Source organism: Kogia breviceps, chromosome 14 (assembly GCF_026419965.1).
Source record: "Kogia breviceps isolate mKogBre1 chromosome 14, mKogBre1 haplotype 1, whole genome shotgun sequence".
Lineage (NCBI taxonomy): Eukaryota > Metazoa > Chordata > Mammalia > Artiodactyla > Physeteridae > Kogia > Kogia breviceps.
In genome coordinates this window covers 56,408,429-56,430,910 of record NC_081323.1, presented here as the reverse complement: position 1 = coordinate 56,430,910, position 22,482 = coordinate 56,408,429, and the positions used below count along the sequence as shown (strand labels likewise).

The window sequence follows — 22,482 nt, the reverse complement described above, 5'->3', positions numbered from 1 at the left end:
TTTTTTTTTACGAATGAGGCAATTTATTAACCCAGCATCATTTGTTCTAATGCTTCTTGTTGGCAGCTGCCACCTGTCCAGGGATTCCGTCCAGATCTCTCTGTCCATGAGGTGTTAGTTTGCAGCCCCCATCTTGGTCCTTTTCCACCATTTTCAGCCCCTCCAGGGCTTGGAGGACCCGACAGGCCACGCTTTTGGAGCCTCTGCTGAAGTGGCTGGGCGTGACATCATGTCTCTGACACCCCTCATAGATCTTGGTTGTGGAACCAACCCCAGCGCCACCCTGGAGGTACAGGTGCCGTGCTGTGGAAGCAGCTTGTGTGTAGAACCAGTTCTCATCGTAGGGAGCAAGCTCTCTATGCTTGGCCAGCTTGACAGCGTCCACCCATTCAGGGACTTTCAGCTTCCTGGACTTTTTGAGGAAGGCTGCCAGAGCTCTGACGAACTCCTGCTGGTTCACTCTTTTACGGTAACTCCAGGCATCGTGCAGCCTCCAAGCTGCTAGCCAGGGAAAAGGTTGTTGTGAAGCTTTTGCCCCGTGTTTTCTTCTAAGAATTTTATAGTTTTAGGTCTACAGTTGATTTATATTTGAACCACAATACATAATGTCTGAATGTCCCCGTACTGGAAAGTTATATAAGTCATTTATAGTTGATGCAAATAGGGGTTACTGCATACTGTAGAATTAACCAAACAACCAACAGTAACTAAAGGATGGTAATAAACTTTTAGTAGGACTTCCCTGGTGGTCCAGTGGGTAAGACTCTGTACTACCAACGGAGGGGGCCTGGGTTCGATCCTTGATCAAGGAACTAGATCCCACACAAACTAGATCCTGCACCTAAGAAGTCCACACACCACAACTAAAGATCCCTCGTGCTGCAATTAAGACCCACTGCAACCCAAATAAATAAATAAATATTTTTTAAAAACCCTAACTTTTAGTAACTGTAATTCTAAAAATAATATCTGGTATGGAAATCCCTCAGAAAATTTAAAATAGAACTACCATATGCTCCAACAATCCCACTTCTAGGTATATATCCAAAAGTATTGAAAGCAGAGTCCCGAAGAAATATTTGCACAGCCATGTTCTTAGAAGCATTACTCACAATAGCCAAGAGGTGGGTGAACCCAAGTAACCATTGCTGGACAAATGAATAAACAAAATGTGGTAAATACATGCAACAGAATATTATCCAGTCTTAAGAAGGATGGAAATTCTGTCACATGCTACAGGAGAGATGAGCCTTGAGGACATTACAATGAAATAAGCCAGTCACAAAAGGACAGATGTTGCATGATTCCACTTATATTTGGTATCTAAAGTAGTCAAATTCATAGAAACAGAAGCAGAATGATGATTACTATGGGTTGGCGAGAAGGGGAAATGGGGAGCTGTTGTTTAATGGCTGTAGTTCCAGCTTTGCTTGATAAAGTTCTGGACATCTGTTGCACAACACTGTGAATGTCTTTAACACTCCTGAACTGTACAGGTAAAAATGTTAGATTTTATATGTTTTTTGCCACAATTTAAAAAAAAAAGCATAAGCGACACCTGCAGTAACTGAACACCACATGAACTCAAGACTACTGATGGTGCCTTTTCCAAAGCTGCTGGAATTCCAGAGTCTGAAGAGTATGTGCCATGGGAAAGCTGAACTTCAGTGGCTGCCAGACTGCTTGGAATTCCAAATCCCAGGCCTCAGTCAACCCTACTGACAGTCTACCTTTAGTTTATGGAGATCAAAGGCGCTCTTAACTCAGTAAGGGCCCCTGAGTGGTCACATTTTACCTGTGAGAACTGAAAAAAAGAACTTGCATTTTGGAGTCCATTCATGCCCATCGCCAGACTAAGCTTTCAGAGTTACCTTCTGGGCAGCCTGCCTAAGTTGAGGCTGTTGTCTGCGGCAGGCTGAGGAAGACGAATTTTCACAGCAGCGGGACGTTGCGACCAATCATTCGCGGTTCCTCAGATCAAAGTGCCCTTTCCAGACACGCCTGAGCAGGTGTTATGTCTGTTCTTAAGCAGAAAGTATATTCTGGAATCACATTTTCAAAGCGAAGAGAAAGGCTTGTGGAATGCATCGCCCCAGGTTTGTCCGGGGACTAACCAAGCAGCACCGGTTGGGCAAATGTGCTGTTTAAGAGATTCTCCATGGCCCTTATCTACTTCCCTTTCAGCTTATCTATACTTGATTGGTTTCCTTCGAGGAGTTTTGCCCCACCGCGCCCAAGGTCTGACTCGCCCTTATAAGGGGACGCTTAAGTCTCCATCCCCTCTCCTACCGAGCCCACATGACCTAAGCAGGGTGGGTGGGATGCGGAGCCTATAGAGTAGGTCCCACGGACAGGGATTTGCATCAGACCTGGGCTCCCCTCCGCTGCCACTACCTGTGTGACCCGTGCCAGCGGCCCCTCTCTCCCTGAGAGCGTTCCCAGTCTCCTAAGTGGATCTAGTTCACTTTTGCTTTCTCTCCTCCCGGAGAAGGGCGTGCCCCGCACACTGGAAAGCCTCCGGAGGCAAATCCCTGGCCACAAAATCGCAGCTGTTGCCCCTTGTCCTGCACGCCCGGCGGGACCGCGAGCGGACAGCGCGCCGCACGTGACCTCCGGACCCGCGCAGCCAAGCCTTCGGCATCGGGGCGTGGCCTCTAGGGAGGGCCGAGCGGCGATTGGCTGGGGGGCGGGGCCCGCGGCGTGCGCGCGGAGGGAGAGGGGCTGGGGGAGTGGCTCGGTGGACCGGAGCGGGCTGCGATTGGCCTGAGGCGCATAGAGGCGTGGTCGCGAGCGGCGGGCCGTGGGTGGGGCGGGAGGAGGCGGGAGTCGAGGCTGCTCGCGGTTCACCTGAGAGCCGACGCCCGGGTCCTCGAAGCTGTGCGCGCCGTGGTCCCCGCCGCCATGAACCGCTTCAAGGTGTCCAAGTTCCGGCATACGGAAGCTCGGCCGCCCCGCCGCGAGGTGAGCCGGCTGTCGTCGCCCCTTGCCCTGCGGCCACCCCTTCCCTTCCTCTGGCCCAGCGCGGGGACCCCCCCCACCCCGAGCCCGCCTGCCCAGGCGCGCCCCCTTCAGGCCCGGGGCCGTCGTCCGGGTCGTCCGTCGCCGCACGGCGGTCAGAGCCTGGAGCTCCCGGGACACTCTCTGGCCTCTCGATGAGCCCTGTGGTCCGCTGTCCCGGCCGCCTCGCACCGGGACCACCGAGGCGGCGCAGCCAGCCCAGTGGGGCCAAGGCCTGAAGCCTGCGAGGCTGCCTGCCTTCCCGGCTTCCGGTCGGCCTCGCCTCGAGCCGGGCGGCTCCTCCTCCCTGCCGCCCCGATCGCCCCTGCCCGGGGCTGGGATGTGAGAGACATGCCCCTCTCTGCCCTGGTCTTGGCGAGTCCGGGTGTGTCAGCTGGAGAGGGGGAGCTCCTCGGCCAGAAGCGCGCCCCTCCCTCGGGTTTCCGCCGGCGCTTCCTCTCGCGGCTGGCGTGAGCTCTTCCCCTATTGGGGTGATGCTGCCAAAGGCTGGGTGGGGCCTGGGAAGCCCTAGCAGGTGGAGCCCAGAGGAAGAGCTGAACCAGGTGGTGGGAGGGCACCTCGGTGCCCTGTATGGGCAGCAGGCCTGATGAGGGGTGTGCTTCAGAGATGATGCCATCCTTGGTCTGCAGCGAAACATTATTTGGAAGGCCTGTGAGTGTCTTCCAATAGTGAAGCCTAGGAACTGACCTCTGGTGACCCCATCAGGGACCATCTCACATGAGGGCAGCCTGGAGCAAAAACCCGGTTTTTATCCTCTGGACCATATTTCCTGGGCACGTCCCATGTGCTGTGTCCAGCTGCTGGAACCACAGCAGTGAACACAACAGCATTTTCCTTTCTCTCTGGTGCTTAGTCTCTTGAGGGAGACAGCCAGAAAGACAGGCATGCAAGGGCAATGCAGGTTTTAATAAGTGCACTGAAGAACACACATGAGGGGCCAGGTTGAAGATGAAGATGGAGATGGACCTAGAGGTGGGGTTAACCTCAGTAGGGTAGTCTGGGAAGGCTGCTGGGAGGAGGTGACATTTAAGCTATGGCAGGATGGGTGAGAAGCAGCCAGCCATAGGAAGAATGGGGTGAGAAAGAGCGTGGTGGAAGATGGAAAGTGGGCCAGGGTGGATGGAGGGCAGTGACAGGGAAGCATGGTGTCAGATGAGTCCAGAGTGGGCCTTCAGAGCCCGAGGGCCACAGGAAGAAGTTGGGTTTTACTCTGAGTGCAGTGGGGAGCCATCGAAATGTTGAAGCGGCTGTGGGGGGCTGGTGGTGGAGAGGTTCTCACATTTGCATTAAGACCGTTGCTCTGAGTGCAATAATGCTTGGAGGGGGTCTGGAGTGTACTTGAGGAGCTCTGGGGCTTGTTTCTGGGTGGACCTCAGTCCAACAAGGTAAACAGACAGGCATGGAATTAGGGATTACAGGGAGAGCTTAAAACGGTTTATATGTTAGGGAGATGGGAGAACAGGTGATGGGTTCTTTTCAAAGATATTTCCTGTCACTATATTTATACAGTAAACATGAATCAGGAGGGGAGAATAATGCAAGATGATAATGTTCTACCCGTGGCAGGTGAACATTGAACTAGAAACTTGGATGGTGGGGGTGGTTTCCAGGACACTGTGAGTGGGTGGGCTGGGAAATGTGGGTGCTCGATCGTCGGGCGGCAGGGATGCTGCGAGGCGCTGAAACCAACAGGAAACATTGGGACCTCGCCGATCTCCGTTTTAGAAAAAGTGTTCCTCTGCTTCTCCACGTATGCGGGTGTTGACCTTATTGCCTTTTTATGGGGGTGCATTGTTCACCTGACTATGGGACTTCATGGAAAGGCCTTTATTTTCCCCTCTCTGAGCTTGAGTGTTTTCTCCTGGGGCTTGGAAGAGACCTCATACTTGGTGGAGGCCTTCAGCAATGCAGCTGAGGAAGTCTAGTCTGTCTTCTACCTTAGGTGCTTACTTCTCCTTTCTCTGCTTCTCTCCCTTTCAACAGAATCAAACCCCTCCACCCCCCACCAACACACACACTGCCCAGTTAGCCTCTTGACTTTGTTCAACCTGAGCTTCCTTCTGACAGCTTCCTCCCCCTTATTAGAGAACTTATTTAGTAAGCAAAATCAACCCCTTAATGACAGGTTATCATTTCAAGGACATTTTGCATTTTCTAAGGGACTGTGTGAGTGGGGACAGGGTTTGATCCTAAGGAACGCATCTCTAATGGTGCAACTTTAAGGTCGAGTTCCCTGGATTATGCCGTATGCCCTACCCCTTGCTTTAGGCAGAGCCCTGACCAACACGTTTTTTGTTCTTTACTTTCAGACCTGGATCAGTGACATTCGAGCAGGAACTGTCCCCTCATGTGGGAACCATATCAAAGCCAGCTGCAGCTTAATTGCATTCAACTCTGACCGTCCAGGTAGGGAGGTGAACATGGTTGTGGGGATTCAGACATTGTCACCCTAGGTAGGGTGGGGCCAGAGGCTTGGAGGGGCCTCTCAGGGCTCAGAGGTCAGCACCATGAAGGCCTTAGACCCCTGCAAACTGGTCAATGTGCAGTAGGCAGATTGACTTTGCTTCGGGCATTGCCAGCACTTTGTATAGACATGGTCTTCAAGAGTTTGGCCTAGAGGGTGGGGAGGGGGCTGCCGCCTTTGTTTCCAGCTACCCTTATATGCAATCCACTCCTCATCTGGGAGCAGCTGGGGTCAATACGAACGCAAAAGCTCCCTGTGTTGGTTGAGACTCTTTTGGTTGTCAGTGATAACTCAGACCTCAAATTGACTTAAGCAAGAAATGGATACCTTTTTGGTTTATAGAACTAAGGATTCCAGAGGCTTCAGGCAGAGCTGTATCTCACTGTATCCTGACCTCTCTCCTTATTCCTCAGCTCTGCTGCCCTTGGGTGAGGGCTTCTTTCTCAGTTAAAGCTGGGAAGGTGGCAACTGGTAGCCCCCGGCTGACTGCTTATGACCCACAGTGCCTTAAAGAGACAACCTTTTACCCTAGTGTCTTTGCACAGTCGATGTCACGGAAGGCTCTTGTGTGGGGCAGGAACCGAAACCTCTGCCAATCACTCTGTCCCAAAGGGTGTGGCCTTACAGTTGGTGGAGGCTCTGGGAAGGTCCAAGGCTGAGCTTTTGGGTCTTGTGTGCTCTGGGAGTCCTGGGTAACAGATCCCTATTAGGCCTGAAGTCAGAGTCCCCGTGTTTGTTTGACAGGCGTCGTGGGCATCGTGCCTCTGGAAGGCCAGGGAGAGGACAAGAGACATGTGACCCACCTGGGCTGCCATTCAGGTGAGTGGGGACTGGACCCAGGAAGCCTGGAACTTGCCCCTCCCTCCCTGGGGCCAAAGATTCATACTCACCTGGTCCCACAGCCCTGTGGCTGGCTGGGTCCTTCCTGTTCTCCTCACTGTGTCTTCTGACAGATGGGGTCCGGATTGGAAGGCTGGTTCCTGGTTGAGAATTCCGGCCTGGGCAGAGAGGAGGGAAGCTGGGTGCTCCAGGTGGTCAGGCTGGAAGGAGGGGGATATGTACCGGCCAGTGCCAGGCTCCAGGCTGATGCTGGCTCCCCATCACTGCAGAAGACTCAACCCTTTGTAGTTCTTAGCCCGGTGTGCTCACCTGGAGCCCAGCAGATCACCTCTCACCACCAGGAATCCTCTCCAGCCAGGCTGCTCAGGGCACTCCGAGGAGGCGGCTGGTTGGGCTGCAGGGCCAGAGATGGACCCTCACAAAGAGAGCTTTTGTCCACCACTAGAGCTGCTTCTGGGGGTGCCCAGCAGTCCGTCTGGCAGCCTGCCTGCTTTGAGGGAACAGTTCACTCTCCTTGGGCTACAGCAGCGCTGGCCCAGCTGCCTCCCCTTTCCCTGTCCAGCTGCAGTGGCCATGGGCCCAGACTTTCTGGACTGCGCTCCTGGCTGCCTGTTGGTCAGCCTTGGGTGAGGGAAGGGGGCTGATCCTTCGTCCCTGGTCTGGGTGTGCAGCTCAGTGTAGCAGTCCTGATGAAGATGGTGGTGGTTAATAAAATAACAGTAGTGAAGACTGATGGAGAGCTCCCTGGGTGCTAAGCATGTATCTGTGTTTTCTCACCCAATCCTTTTTAAAAATTTGAAACAACTTTATCGAGGTATCATTTACATACTATAAACATTACTTGTTTTAAGTGAAGGATTTGATGACTCTTATTAAAGTTACAACGTTGCATATCCCACCATCCAGTTTTAGAACATTTCCATTATTCCAGAAAGACCCCTTGTGCCCCTTGGCAGTTAATGCATTTCTACCTTGGGCGCTGCAGCCTCAGGCATCCGTTGATCTTTCTGCCTCTGCTGCAGGGGCTGCAAGCTACTGTGTGGCCAGATCTGGCCTGCTGCCTGTCTTTGTAAATAGTTTTATTGGAACACAGCCACACCTCTTCATTGACTTACCGTCTGTGGCTGCTTTTTCCAACAACTGCAGAGTTAAGGAAACAGAGACTCTATGTCCCTCGAAGCCTAAAATGTTTCCTATCCCAACCTGAACAGAAAACGTTTGCTGGTTTCTGCTCTACAGACCGGCCTTTTCTGTACGTTTCACATAAATGGGTTCACACTATACATCGTCTTTCGAATCTGATCTGTTACGTTTGGAATGATGTTTTTGCAATCCATCTAATGTTGTAGCGTGTAGACAAAGTCTGCTTTCTAATCCATTCTCATACCCCCCCCCCTTTTTTTTTTTTGGCTGCATTGGGTCTTCGTTGCTGCGCACGGGCTTTCTCTAGTTGTGGTGAGCAGGAGCTACTCTTCATTGCGGTGTGCCGGCTTCTCATTGTGGTGGCTTTTGTTACAGAGCACAGGCTCTAGGCACGCGGGCTTAGTGGTTGTGGCTCACAGGCTCTAGAGCTCAGGCCCAGTAGTTGTGGTGCAGGGGCTTAGTTGCTCCGCGGCACGTGAGATCTTCCTGGACCAGGGCTCGCACCTGTGTCCCCTGCATTGGCAGGTGGATTCTTAACCACTGTGCCACCAGGGAAGTCCCGAAGTAGGTTTTTAAATAACCAATTTTTCAGCTAAGAAAACTGAGGCTCAAAGAGTTAAAGAATTTAGCAGTGTTGGCATTGCTGCTGGCAGAGCCAGAATCGGAACCCAGGTGTTTTTAGGCACCATGCTGTTTGCTTCTTTTTTTTTTTTTTTTTTTTTGGTACGCGGGCCTCTCACTGTTGTGGCCTCTCCCATTGTGGAGCACAGGCTCAGCGGCCATGGCTCACGGGCCCAGCCGCTCTGTGGCATGTGGGATCTTCCCGGACCGGGGCACAAACCCGTGTCCCATGCCTCGGCAGGCGGATTCTCAACCACTGCGCCACCAGGGAAGCCCACTGTTTGCTTCTTGATGCTTTTTCCTTATGGGGAAGTGGCCTCAAGTTGGTATCGTCTGCAAGGTGGTGGGCCCCCTGTTACTGGGGAACCAGGCTTGTGTTGGCAGATCGTAGCCTCACTGTGGCTCCAGCTATCTGGAGCCTCTCCCTGAAGGAGCAGCCTTGCCAGAAAGCTGCTCTAGGGGTAGCTGATCTCCAGCTCCTCAGAACCTGCTGTCTGGGCACCAGGCACCGGTCTGCCTTCTTAGGTGTTGGTGCGGGGGGGGGGGGAGCGGAACTGTGGTGGCCTGGGTTCGGGCTGCTACCCTGACTTTAGGGCACCCTGCCTTCAGGGGCACCTTCTGCCTCTTGGATCAGGGCCAAGTGGCCCTTTGGGGAGCAGAAGGCTGGGAAGCATCTAGAGAGAGTTGCTTTATGACTGGGCTGTGGGGTGGTGGCTGGGTGCCTGCTCTGAGTTGGGAAATGCCGTGTGTTGCGCTGAAGATGTAGATTCTGAAGCTGGACTGCCTGCCTGACCCTCAGCCTTGCCCCTTCTTAGCTGTGCAGCTCTGGGCAGGTTACTTAACCTCTCTGCCCTCGTGTCCTCTTCCTCCAGTTGGGGATGACACCACAGTGCCATCCTGATGGGTCGTTGTGAGGATTTGGTGAGATAAACACACATGAAGGCCACAAGCCTGCTGGCACAACTGAGCACTCAGATCGGCCACATCACCACTGCTCATTCCCTTGGGGGTGCCAGCGTCTGCACCCAGCCTGGGCCCTGCCCTGTCCCTTGAGGAGCCCGCAGGGTGGGGTGGCAGGGCTTCCGTGGCCAGGAGTCCAGGTTAGGGCTGTCCCAAGGTGTGCCTCTTTCCATCTGCTCCTTCTCTTCCTTTTTTTTTTTTTTTTTTTTTAAATTTTTAAAATTTTATTTATTATTTTTGGCTGCGTTGGGTCTTCATTGCTGCACGCAGGCTTTTCTCTAGTTGTGGTGAGTGGGAGCTTCTCTTGTTGCGGAGCATGGGCTCTAGGCACATGGGCTTCAGTAGTTGTGCCGCACGGGCTTAGATGCTCCACGGTGTGGGATCTTCCCAGACCAAGGATCGAACCTGTGTCCCCTGCATTGGCAGGTGGATTCTTAACCACTGCGCCACCAGGGAAGTCCCCACCCCTTCTCTTCCTTGTCTCCTCTGGCAGGATGCCCAGGGTCAGGCTCTGGCCTGGGAGGAAAGTGTACCTGCTCTGCCCCTCCGGGGATGCTGGCAGTAGGGATGGTCACTGTGCTCCTTGCTCTGGTGACTTGGGCCTGGCCGTCCTGCTTACATTTCTACTGCCCCCACACCTGAGCCCTGGCCTTATCTCTGTTCCCCTGAAACCCCCAGTCTCAGTTCCCCACTGGGATCTGGCTCACTCCATGTGCCCCACCTCCCCTCCTGGCCCCCCGGAGATGAGCAGTTCAGATTCTTTGGTTGCAAAGAACTGAGACTAACTCCAGCTTGCTTAAGCCAAAAAGGGATTTGGGGGCTTCCGTGGTGGCGCAGCGGTTGAGAGTCCCGCCTGCCAATGCAGGGGACATTGGTTCGTGCCCCAGTCCAGGAAGATCTCACATGCCGCGGAGTGGCTGGGCCTGTGAGCCATGGCTGCTGAGCCTGCGCGTCTGGAGCCTGTGCTCTGCAACGGGAGAGGCCACGGCAGTGAGAGGCCTGCGTACCGAAAAAAAAAAAAAATGAATTTGAGAGACTCTTGGGGAGCTTCCAGAACTGAAGGAGCAGCTGGACACACAGGCCTTAGGAGGGTCCTGGCTTGAGAGCTGACAGCTTCCTCCCAGCTGGTTGCTCTCCACCCAGGCCAGTCCCTAAGGCACTCTGTCGCTAGGCTTCGCATTCCTGGTTTAACTCCCTTCAGAGAGAAGCTGGCTTCCTGGGCTTGGGTCAGGTGCACTCCTGTAGGTGGGCCAGCCCTGGCTTGTCAAGGGGCAGAGAACTCCTAGGTCAGGCATGTCACTCCAGCCCCCTGCCTACCCGATGTCCTAACCTGTGCCACCCTCCATATTCTCCAGGGCCCACTGTGCCCCCTGCAGGAAGCCTCCCCGACCCCTGACCTTGGGGTCCCCACTGAGTTCACAGCCCGCCTCTTGCTGCATTTTCAGAGAAGTGTGTGTCTCCCTGTGGATGTGATGAGGGTCTGTTAGGGCTGGGTGGCCTCTAGTCTGTCCTATATGTGAATCCCGTGGGGGCCGGTGCTTGTATCCATTCACCTGAGCTGGGTTCTGGATTTGGGGCGAATGCAGGTACCTGGTGATCCAAGGAGCTTCCTGCCCATCATCCTGCTAACCTCCCAGTGATGGGCCCCTGACCACCCTGGGATTCAGGGCTCTTGGGGATGTGTGTTGCAGGCGGGGGCCTGTGGCATTGACCTGCGGTCTCCAGAGGTGCCCTCCCCTGGAGGACTTTCAGCCTGCTGCTGTGTAGGCAGAGGGGTCAGCTCAGGCCCTGGGCCGTGGTTCCGGCCTTGGGAGAGGGCACGGTGGGCTGGAACAGGACATTCCGGCAGGCCAACGTCTGGCCTGTGTCAGCTGTTTCTCTCCCTCAGACCTGGTCACGGACTTGGACTTCTCTCCCTTTGATGACTTCCTCCTGGCCACGGCCTCAGCTGACAGGACGGTGAGTGGAGCGGCTGGAAGAGCTATTCCAGGCCTTATGAGCCACCAGGGCCCTGCTGGTTTGCAGTCCAGCCCCTCCTGCTAAGTTCCTCAACCCACGCCAGCTCCCATGTGCTCCCATGCACTTACCCTGAGCTGTGGCCATGACCTGCGTTCTGCTGCTTGGCTGCCTGAGGACAGCAGGCCTGTGGTGCTGTGGGAGCAGTGTGCTTGGCTCTCCCCACTCCCACATCTTCCCCTCAGCCCCTAACCACACCTTGTGACCCTGAGCCCGTCCCCTCCCTTCCCCTGGGGTAGGGGGCAGCCGGGGCAAGGCTGGCTGGAGGCAGCGAGGCCCCTCCCAGTCCTGGGCTCACGGACTCACTCTTTCCTGCAGGTGAAACTCTGGCGACTGCCTGCCCCCGGCGGGGCGCTGCCCTCAGGGCCTGGGCTGGTGCTGGGCCCTGAGGACGTCCAGGTGGAGGTACTGCAGTTTCACCCCACCGCAGATGGCGTCCTGGTGAGCGCGGCGGGCAGGACCGTGAAGGTCTGGGATGCCGCCAAGCAGCAGCCCCTCACAGGTATGGGCCACACTCACTGTCCCTCCCTGGGCAGCCCTGTCTGGCAGCACTTTGTTTCTTTGTTTATGATTTTGGTAACATGACTTTTAAGACATGTAACAAAGTTTCACATGTACATGTTATATATACATATATATGTACTTATATATATATATATGGGTGTGTGTATGTTTGTATATGTGTGTGTATATATTATATATAGTTTTACAAGGCTTGTTACAAACACCCCATCCCTCCCTAAATCCCGTAGGCATATGTTTTCATTTCACTTAGCCTTTTTTTCTGCTTTTTCCTCCATATGTCTAAGTAACTTTCTTATACTGTTATTTCTTGAATTGTGTGACATTTCAGTTTTGAAAACAAACTACTGATTTCTCCTCTAGGGGATGAGAATTTTGCTGTTTCTACATCCACCCCGACCCCTGCCCGGTGCTGTTTCTGTTATTTTCCCAGTATATATTGTCCTGGTCCATTTGGGCTGCTATAACGAAATCCCACAGACTGGGTGGGTTATAAACAACAGGCATTTATTTCTCACGGTTCTGGAGGCTGGAAGTCTAAGATCAAGGCACCAACAGGTTCAGTGTCTGGTGAGGACCTGCTTCCTGATTCACAGATGGCCGTCCTCTGGCTGTGTCCTCACGTGGCAGCAGGGGTGAGGGAGCTCTCTGGGGCCTCTTTTATAAGAGACCTAATACCTTTCATGGGACTCCACCCTCACAGCCTTATCACCTCCCAGAGGCCCTGCCTCTGGATTCCATCCCAGTGGGAGTTAGGTTTCAACAAGTGAATTTGGGGGGCACACACTCAGACCACTTGTAGATGGTGACAACTTTGGGTCAGATTCCTCAGTATTTGAATGGTTATGACCCTGCAGTGTGACCCACAGCGGAACCCAGGTGTTTTCTGTGACAGCATCACCAAATCCTTTCTGCAGAGTCCTCCTTGACAGCTTCAAGGTAAAGAAAGACATGAGGCTTAGAGAATTGAGTGATGGACTTGCCCCACAGTGCTGTGCAGAATGTCCAGGGTGGGTCAGGCTCACCATGGTGATACCCCCACTTCTGGGGCTGGGACCAAGGGCGGACAGTGTAACGGGATGTCTGAGGGACTCCCCCCTGACTGAGGAGTCAGCCAGCACCCATCCTGGAGCCGTTGTGCCACTTGCCCCCAAAGTGCTGCTGGTGCAGTGGAGGAGACCACCCTAACCCGGTGCAGGCCACCTGACAGTGTGTCATCAGAGTCACCCCAGCTGTAACTAGCATCTCTCAAGCCCTTCTCATGTGCCCAGCGCTGTGCTGAGGGCTTCACATGGGGGGGGTGTTGCCATTCCCATGCTACAGGTGAGGTTAAATAACTTGACCAAGGCCACAGTGCAAGCAGGTGACAGGGCTGGGATTAACCTCAGGGGAGTAGACCTTGTCATAGTAGTTTCCTATTGCTGCAGAAAGAATTACCCCGAAAACTGGAGGCTTATAACAGCTGGTAACGTTTATCATCTCACAGTTTCTGAACGTCAGAGATTTGGGAGCAGCTTAGCTGGGTGGTTCTGGCTCAGGGCTCCTCATGAGGTTGGGGTTGAGCTGTCAGGTGGGGCTGCCGTCACCTGAAGGCTGGACTGGGGTGGAGGGATCCGCTTCCTAAGTGGTTCACTCACACAATGCTGGCTGTGGGAAGGAGGCCTCAGTTCTCCCCCATGGGCCTTTCTGTGGGCTGCTTGAGCACCCTCATTACATGGCAGCTGCTTCCCCTGGTGGACAGTCCAAGAGAGGCATCACGGAGGAGGTTACGGTGCCATTTACGCCCCAGCTTTGGAAGGTACATGTTCTCCGTTAGAAGCAAGTCTCTGAGTCCTGCTCACACTCAAGAAGAAGGGAATCGGGCCCCACATTTTTTTCTTTTTCTTTTTTTTTTTTTTTTTTTGGTGGTACGCGGGCCTCTCACTGCCGTGTCCTCTCCCGTTGCGGAGCACAGGCTCCGCACGCGCAGGCCCAGCAGCCATGGCTCATGGGCCCAGCCGCTCCACGGCATGTGGGATCTTCCCGGACCGGGGCACGAACCTGTGTCCCCTGCATTGGCAGGCGGACTCTCAACCACTGCACCACCAGGGAAGCCCAGGACCCACATTTTGAAAGGAGGTGTTAGTTTTCTAGGGCTGTTGTAACGGAGTACCACAAGCAAATTTATTGTCTCACAATTCTGGGGACCAGAAGTCCAAAATTAAAGTGTTGGCAGGGTTGGTTCCTTTTGAGCTGTGAGGGAGAATATGTTCCAGGTCCCCTTCTCAGCTTCTGTGGCTTCAGGTGTTTCTTGGGGCATGTCGATGGCCGTCTTCCCTCTGTTCACATCATCTTCTCTCTGTGCATGCATCTTCTCTCTGATTTCCCTTTTCACAAGGGTACCGTTCATACTGGATTAGGGTCCATTCTAGCAATATCAGCTTAACTTGATCATCATCTCAGTTCTACCTGGTGGATCATCTGCAAAGACCCTATTTCCAAATAAAATCACCTTCACAGGTGCTGAGGGTTAGGACTTCAGCATCTTTTTGTGGGAGACACAATTCGGTCTATAACAGGAAAAGTGTCAAAGAATTTGTGACACATTTTAAAACTGTCATGCTGTGGGGGGAGGGAATGGGGATGGCCCAAGTAGGGGCCCAGGGCGGTGTGTGTGTGACACGTCCGTGGTTTGCAGGGGTTGGGGGGATGTTGGTGACTGAGCAGAGTGGGGTGGCCCAGGAGCAGGGAGCCTGGGAAGGGAGTGGGAGCGTGGCCTGAGGAGGGCAGGGCGGAAGGAAGCACCCCCCCCCCGCAAAAGCACCCCCCCCAATCTGGGAGGAGCTGCTGCCCTTGCTCCTCTGCCTGAAGCACCCTTGCTGCTGCTGCCCCTTTCCCAGAATTATCCCCAAGCCAGGCCTGCTTGCGCCCGCTTCCCTGATGCCCTCATTGCGTGGGACAGGGTTGGGGGGACCCTGGACCCCTCCTGACCTTGGCCGCTTCTCTGCAGAGCTGGCGTCCCACGGGGACCTGGTGCAGGGTGCCGCCTGGAGCCGGGACGGAGCCCTGGTGGGCACGACATGTAAGGTAAGGGTGGGCAGTGAGACTTGAGTAAGTGCTTGTGGGGGACCTGAGGCATGTCCAGCTCTGCCAGGGCTGTTGTGTCGCAGAGCCCGTGTCCTGGGCTGTACCTGTCAGACTCGGCAGTACTTGTGGGGCAGCAGCAAACTGATGCCAGGATAGGTGTTCACCTTCCTTGTCCTCATGCCTCTGGCTCATATCTGTCTCTTGAAGCCCCCACCCCACTAAAGAAAGCCCCACACTGGACCTCTGGGGCTCCCAACACCACCCTCAGCCAGCCTCACCTGGCTGCCTGGCTGCTTTGTCCAAACTGCCTGCCTCTCCGTGAGGGTCGTGTTAGGCAGTGTCCACAAGCTGGGCACTGTGCTGGCCCTCTGGCCAGTCAGAAGGCCTCAGGGTCCTCGGTGATGCCAGGTCCTGTGCCCACTGAGTCCTGTGCTAGTGGGGGTGGCCGATGTGGGTCCAGGGATCGTACAGATAAAAGGATAATTGTGACCCAGGCTGTGAAAGAGGGACATGAGGTGCTTTGAGTGGTTGGAGAGGCCAGGGGAGGCTTGGCCTCTGGCAAGGGCTGTGAGGGAAGGGTTCATAGTGCGGGGCAGGGGGAGCGTGCTGGGGGCAGAGAGCAGAGCTGCGTACACAGGGTTGCGTTTGTTACTACAGAAGCAACGGGAAAGCACTGGAGTGTTTTTAAAGCCAGAGGTGGGTAGGTGAGGCGTGAGGCAAGCAGATCTGCATTTTGAGGTTCCCCTGCTGCAGTGTGGACAGAGAATTGCAGGCGGGGACGAGGGAGTTGGGGAGGAGAGAGCTGCGAGTTTGTTGGTGGGCTGTGTGTGAGGGGTGGGGGGGTTCCGAGGCCAGCTCCTGGGTTACAGACTGGAGGCCTGCCACCGAGACTGGGCATTCCCCAGGTTGGAGGTGCCGGGGAGGTCTGGGCGGAGGTGTCAGTTGAGTCCGTGTGCTTGGCTCTGGGCAGTGGTCTGAGGGGAAGGTGGAGGCCTGGGTGGCGTCTGTGTTTATGTGGCACCTGTAGAGGGACGAGGGTGCCCTAAGTGGGAGAGAAGGGTTGAGAGCAGAGGCAGAGGGAGGCTGAGGAAGGACCAGAACCTGTGAGGAGACGGGGGAGCGCCTGGTGGGAGGAAGGAAGCCCTGAGACCCAGGCTAGAGGGCGTCCAGGGAACACGGGAAGGGTCTGAGAAGACGTGGCTGACATACCTGTGGATTTGGGTCATGAGACCTTCAGGAGCTTGCAGGGTGTCTGCTGCCTGAGGCCACACGTGAAGGAAGGTTGGAGGTGAGGAAGGAGCCTGCAAGGGCTCTTCCAGGAAGTGTGGCTGTGGGGGGTTGGGGACCAGAGCTGGCTGGGGTGGGGTTGAGGACGCCTCTGAAGAGAAAATGTGGGGCCTGCATACACGGGAGGATTCTATTTCCCACTTTCTCTTCTCTCTGCCTTCTTGGAAGCCCCATTTCCTGGTCTTCATCCACTTTTTCCCCCTGTTTGGTTTATTAAACAGTAGGCTCCAGACATTGGCCTGAGCTCTGGGGGTCGAGAGGTAAGTCAGACGGGGCTACTGTCCCCTTAGGTCCCTAAGGAGCCATGCTCTAGGGCAAGGCAGTCACATGGTTCCCTTGCTCGGGCAAAACGATGGTGACACAGCTTCCCAGGGACAGTGAGGTCGGGGCTACCCTTACTGAGGAAGGGACAGGTGTCCCAGGCAGAGGGACCAGCCTGGACAGAGTCCTGTGTTTGGGCTGTGACCTCCCCCTCCACTGAAAACCCCCCTCTGTGCTGTCTCCACAGCATGTGTGTGTGTGTGTGTGTGAGAGAGAGAGAGAGAGAGAGAGAGAGAGAGAGAGAGAGAGAGAGAGAGAGAGAGAGACAGAATGAGACAGGATGGGAGCGAGGAGGAAGCTGGAAGGGAATTGTCATGGGAGGTGTTTTCTTTTTTTTTTTTTTTTTGTGATACGCGGGCCTCTCACTGTTGTGGCCTCTCCCGTTGCGGAGCACAGGCTCCGGACGCACAGGCTCAGCGGCCATGGCTCACGGGCCCAGCCACTCCGCGGCATGTGGGATCTTCCCGGACCGGGGCACGAACCCGCGTCCCCTGCATCAGCAGGCGGACTCTCAACCACTGCGCCACCAGGGAAGCCCAGGTGTTTTCTTTTTATCACCCAAGCATAGTAGTTTATGCTTGTTTTACAAATTTTGGAGAGCAGTGAAAAAGTAAAGAAGCCAAAAAAAAAAGTCACCTGTAACCCTTCCACCCAGGGACAGGGCCTGTCACCATTTTGGCATCTTTCTCTCTATGCTTTTTCTGTACGTGTAGGAATCATACTCTCCATGTTAGTTTATCCTGAACTTTTTTTGTTCCACATAATAAACATTTTCTCTAATTCATCAAAAATTTAATAAATGTCATGGGAAATATTTAATCATATAGATTCACAGTTTTCTCAGTGGAGCTCCTACTCTCAGAAGCATGGATTACTTCCAGTTTATGTCACTGTGTTATAAGCTGGAACGTTTGAATGTATTTGTATATAGGGTTTTTCTCTGTCTTCTCTGTGAGTTTCTTAGCCTAGAGCAGGGGCAGACTTTTTCTGTGAAGGGCCAGATAGTAGATGCTTTGGGTTTTGCAGGCCAGGCTGTCTCTGTCAGTGCACCTTGTGGCAGAGCAGCAGCCATGGGCAGTACATACATGAAGGGCCTAGCTGTGTCCCAGTAAAACTGCATTGGTAGAGACAGGTGTCAGGCTGGATGTGTGGCCCGTGGGCCTTAGAGCTTGCCCACCCCCACCTAGATTCCTATGAGGGGGTGTTGCTGGCTGCAGGCTGTGAAGATTCTTAAGGTGGTTGATACATTTTAGCCAGCGGCTTTCCAGAGGAGACGGCCCTGGGGCTGTTCTGTGAATGCCTTGGGCTCCAGCTTGGGCTTTGGGGGGAGACATGTGTCCATGGGTGCGCAGTCAGCCCTCTGAGCCTGGAGGTTGAACAGAGCAGGGCTGCCCGTCCCACATGTGAGTCCGTGAGGAAGTGTGCGGAAAGCCCCAGCCCCTGAGGGAGGGACCTGCTCTTCCTCTGCCTCACAGCTCCAGTGGGTGCCTGAGGGGGTCAGAGCTGCAGCGCATGGCCGCAGGCAGCTTGACAGGAGGTCAGCGGGAAGGGGCCTTGGTTTCCATGGTGATGGAGCAGCCCTGAGCAGACAGGTGCAGTCTCCACACCCCGTGAATGTTCTGAGCAGGGACTGGCCTCAGCGACGGCCCACACATCAGCCTGCCTGGGCCATGGCCCTGGACGGGGAGGAAGGCAGCTTCTGTAGAGCTCGCCCAAGCTGCCGGCCAGCACCCCACCCTGCCCGCAGGTACTGTGGCCTGGACGGGCCTTCACTCGAGAGCTGCAACCCACGAGGCCAGTCTAGCCTGTGGCCTCCGCCCTGCGTACACTTGGCTCCAGGCCCCCAGCCCAGCCCCGCCCCAGGCAGGGTGTCTGGGAAGCAGGTATCTGGGGGCTGGATGTGGGTCGTTTCCTGTGGAGCAGCCAGAGGTGCGGGCACTCCCCAGAGCTCCTGGCCCAGCTGAGCCTGATATGAACCGGACCCCCCCAGAGTGGTCAGAACCCCCAGTGTGGTTGAGTCTGGCTTTGATGAGGCTGCAGAGGGATCGATTAGGAGACAGGCACTCTCCCGAGGGTCCTGTCTCCCGGGGGTCCTGCTGTGTTCAGAGACAGCCAGGTGAGGGGTATGGCCGGGGACAGGGTTGGGCCAGCTGAGGCCGAGCCTGAGGCCATGCGAGGGCTTTGTTCTGAGGGCAGCAGGCAGCGGTCACCGTGGTGGAGGACACGGTGTGGGGGTGGGGTGATGGCAAGGAGCATGTCAGCCTCCAGGAGGGAGGCCAGTGCAGGGAGAAGTGACTCCCGGGGGAAGGCCTGACGGAGCATGGGGCTGGGGGTACCTAGGAGCGGGACGAGGGCATTGGGTCCAGGGACTGCTTGCAGATGCCTTGTTTGTGGAACTACGCAGGAGCTGTTCCTGTTGAGGCAAGGGGGTTGGGCCCTGTCCCCATGCTGACCAGTCACTGGACATGCGCATAGTTGTGGGCAGCAGTGCCAGGAGGGGTGACAGCTGCGAGCCCTCAGCACCCAGAGATGGAGGGCCTCACCACAAACCCTGCAGTCACGGCAGTCCCCAGGGTGCCACCCCTGGGGACAGCTTTCCCAGGATCTGGCTGCAACCTTGCGAGAGGAACCCTGGGCCGCTGGTCTCATCCTCTTCCCACCACCCAGGCTGGGCTCCTGAACTCTGGACTGCCCCCCTGCTGGTTACAGGGGGCTTCTCTGTTATGGGAGTCCAGCCCCATGTCCCCAGGGGTCTGAGCACCATTTACCATCAAAATTGGGCCTGGAGCGGGGCAGGTGGACAAGGAAGTGCTACCCAGTCACAGAGCACCCTGTCCCCATTGTGTCCTGGGATGGCGACTCAACTCCTCGCCTGCTGGTGTCTTGGGGGGATGGATTAATGGAGCAGGCCATCTCTGAGTCTGGTGGACCTCTGTGCCTTCTCCACCCAGAGCCCAAAGGCGGAGGGACGAGAAGCATAGATTTCCCAAGTGGGTTGCCTGGAGTGGTGCCCAGGGGAGGCACCCCCAGCTCCCACCCCAGTTCCTAGACCTGGTTACCTGTGGGGACACAGGGCCTTGCGATACTGTTGATGTGAGTGCGGCATCCTGGGGGAGGACACTGTCCTTGAAGGGTGTTATGTGTCAGTGAGTGCCAGGCATCACCACAGTCCTGTGTCCACTGCCCCTTCCTTTGCTGTAAAGGGAGCCTCAGGATCCTGAATGGGTTCGTCAAAAGTTGCAAGCCCTTGGGGAGTGGTGCAGGAGGGAGGCTGCCCCTGTGACCGCAGTCCAGGTGGAGGTGCCCATGGGTTTGTTCTGAGAGTGTGGGGGGAGCCCGTGAGGGGCCCACCCTCAGCAGGAGGGAGCCTGAGCCCCTCTTGACCAGTGGTCAGCAACATTCTTCTCATCAGAGCCGCCCTGGTCTCCACACTGTGCTCCCCGCCAACACCACGGGGAAAACCTCCCTGGCCACCTGGTTATGACTCCTGTCCTGCCTTGGAGCAGTTCTACCTGCAGGCCTCCTGATGCCCCTGCAGGGCGAGGGGCTGGCTCAGCCCAGTGAAGCCCCTTCCGGCTCCCCTCCCAGCTCCTGAGGCCGAGGGGAGGAGCAGGTGGCCGCTAGGGGGTGCGCTGGACCCACAGATGGCTGGGCTTGGCCAGCTGGGCTCCCACTCCACCGGGAGTGTGCCTGTGAGCCCAGCGCCTCGGCAGCCCAATGCCACCCCCGCTGCCCGGCCCTGCAGGCTCCACCAGCGCCAATCCAGCCCCCAGTGCCCAGTCTGAAGCCTGGTCTGGACCTCCTGTTGGAATTCTGCACTCGATGGCCCAGCTGCCTTTAGGGAGGTACCCAGGTCCCAAGACTGTGCCTCTGACCTGTGAGAAGTGCTGCCATCACCCTCACCCCACCCTGGGCTCAGGGGTTTGCCCAGGCCACAGAGCACATCAATGGTGGATGTGGCGTCCTAACCCTGCCTGTCTGGTTTCCACAGGGGTGGGAGTGGCCCTTGCTACCAGGAGGCCTTCTCTCTTGCCTGTCATCTGTCAAGATCCAATGTCACTCACTGCTTGACCCATCCTCTGTCTGTCTCGTGCTGCCCTGTCTCTGTTCTCAATCTCTGGTTCTTTCACTGTCCCTTTCTGTCTTTTCTGTGTCTATAGTTGTCTCTGTTCTCTGTCTTTCTCTCTTTCTTTCTGTGCCTCTGTTCTTCTCTGACCCTCTATCTTTCTCCATCCTCTCTCTGTCTCTCACTGTTCTTTCTGCCTGTCTCCATCCTGTGTCCCTCACTGTCCTTGTCTGTCTGATCGCTGTCTGTCTCTAAGCAGCCTCCTCCCGACCGAGCCTGTGGAGTGGACGGTGCCTCAGAACTAACCCCTGGACTGTGTCTGGTGCCCACCTGGCATGTAGCAAGTGCTCAGTAAACTGCAGCTGGAAGGAGAACCCTGGGACCCTGCCCGTGAAGGCCCATGAAGGGAGGCCTGGCTTTCGAGGCCTCTGCAGGCTGACCCCTCCCTTGTCCAGCTGTGTGCTTGCCTGCTGCCCCCCACTCCTGCCATTCACTCTCCTTGTATGACCTTGTCTTCCTTCCACATCTCATGCCAGCAAGCTCCTGTCTCCACATCATTGCTCATTCTCTTCCTCCTCCCTCGAATGCCTTTCCCTTTCCAGTACAAGCTCCACTTGTCCTCTGTGCTCGAGTCAGGTCCAGGTTCCTCCCCAGAGTTACCTGTGAACACCTCTGGGTTGCAGACACCAGCACTCAGCAGGGACTGTCTGCTCTGTCTGAATCCCAAGCACCTAGGCAGGGCCAGGCAGACAGGGCCAGGAGTCCCCATATTCCCCTCCCCACTCTATCTTGCATTGGTGAGGTGCGTTTGTTATAGTTAAACCAATGTTGCTACAGTAACTAAGGCCCACAATCTACATTAGGGTTCACTCTTTTTTTTTTTTTGCGGTACGCGGGCCTCTCACTGTTGTGGCCTCTCCTGCTGTGGAACACAGGCTCCGGACGTGCAGGCTCAGTAGTTGTGGCTCACGGGCCTAGCCGCTCCGTGGCATGTGGGATCTTCCCGGACTGGGGCACGAACCCCATGTCCCCTGCATCGGCAGGCAGACTCTCAACCACTGTGCCACCAGGGAAGCCCTGGTCTTTCTTTTTTTAAAAAAAAATATTTATTTATTTATTTGGCTGTGCTGGGTCTTGGTTGTGGCACGTGGGATCTTCGCTGCCGCTTGTGGGATCTTCGTTGCAGTATGCAGGATCTTTAGTTACGGTGTGCGAACTCTTAGTTGCGGCATGTGGGATCTAGTTCCCCAATGAGGGATCGAACCTGGGCCCCCTGCATTGGGAGCATGGAGTCTTAAGCCACTGGACCACCAGGGAAGTCCCCAGGGTTCACTCTTGATGTGCTTTCTATGGGTTCCCACAAATGCATGACGTCATGTATCCATCATTACAGCATCACACAGGATAGTTTCACTGCCCTAAAAAAGTGCACTGTGCTTCACTCTTTCATCCCTGCCTTCCTCTTCCCAAACCCCTGGCAACCACTGATCTTTTTGTTGTCTCTGTAAGATTTGCCTTCTCCTGGATGTCGAGTGTCATATAGTTGGAATCACAGAATATGTAGCCTTTCCAGATTGGCTTCTTTCACTTAGTAATATGCATTTATAGGTCTTCCATATCTTTTTGTGGACTGAGCTATTTTTTTTAAGTTTTGGTATAAAAAAGCACATATAAAATTTGCCATCTTAACCATTTTAAATATACAGTTCTAATATTAAGTATATTTACATTGTTGTGAAACAGAACTGAAACTCTATACCCACTGAACAACTTCTCTTTGGCCCCTTCAGCAGCCTCTTGTAATCATTTTACTTTCCATATCTATGAATTTGACTACTTTAAATATCTCATATAAATGGAATCATACATTATTTGTCCCTCTGTAAATGGTTTATTTCATTTAGCATAATGTCCTTAAGGTTCATTCATACTGTAGCATGTGACAGGGTTTCCTTTTTCAGACTGAAAAATATTTCACTGAATGTGTATACCATGTTTTGTTTTGATTTTTGGCTGTGTTGGGTCTTTGTTGCTGTGCGCTGGCTTTCTCTAGTTGCAGAGAGCGGGGGCTACTCTTTGTTGCAGTGCATGGGCTTCTCATTGCGGTGGCTTTTCTTGTTGCGGAGCACAGGCTTCAGTAGTTGCAGCACGCAGGCTC

At 54.9% G+C, this 22,482-nt stretch overlaps 1 protein-coding gene and 1 pseudogene across 5 annotated transcripts in view; one reads left to right on the top strand and one right to left on the bottom strand.

Moving 5' to 3' along the window:
• On the bottom strand, positions 1 to 483 carry LOC131740978 (small ribosomal subunit protein eS19 pseudogene; annotated as a pseudogene).
• Positions 484 to 2,797: 2,314 nt separating this feature from the next.
• Positions 2,798 to 22,482, top strand: part of CORO7 (coronin 7) — a 59,783-nt gene continuing 40,098 nt past the window's right edge. For 2 of the 5 annotated variants that reach the window (XM_067014244.1, XM_059037426.2), the window contains exons 1-6: positions 2,798 to 2,961; positions 5,328 to 5,424; positions 6,227 to 6,301; positions 10,935 to 11,005; positions 11,381 to 11,564; positions 14,574 to 14,650. In XM_067014244.1, the coding sequence (XP_066870345.1) occupies positions 2,902 to 2,961; positions 5,328 to 5,424; positions 6,227 to 6,301; positions 10,935 to 11,005; positions 11,381 to 11,564; positions 14,574 to 14,650 (564 nt within the window). In that variant the 5' untranslated portion in view covers positions 2,798 to 2,901. The remainder of the gene's footprint in view (positions 2,962 to 5,327; positions 5,425 to 6,226; positions 6,302 to 10,934; positions 11,006 to 11,380; positions 11,565 to 14,573; positions 14,651 to 22,482) is intronic. The other 3 variants (XM_067014247.1, XM_067014246.1, XM_067014245.1) reach the window with 2 other exon arrangements.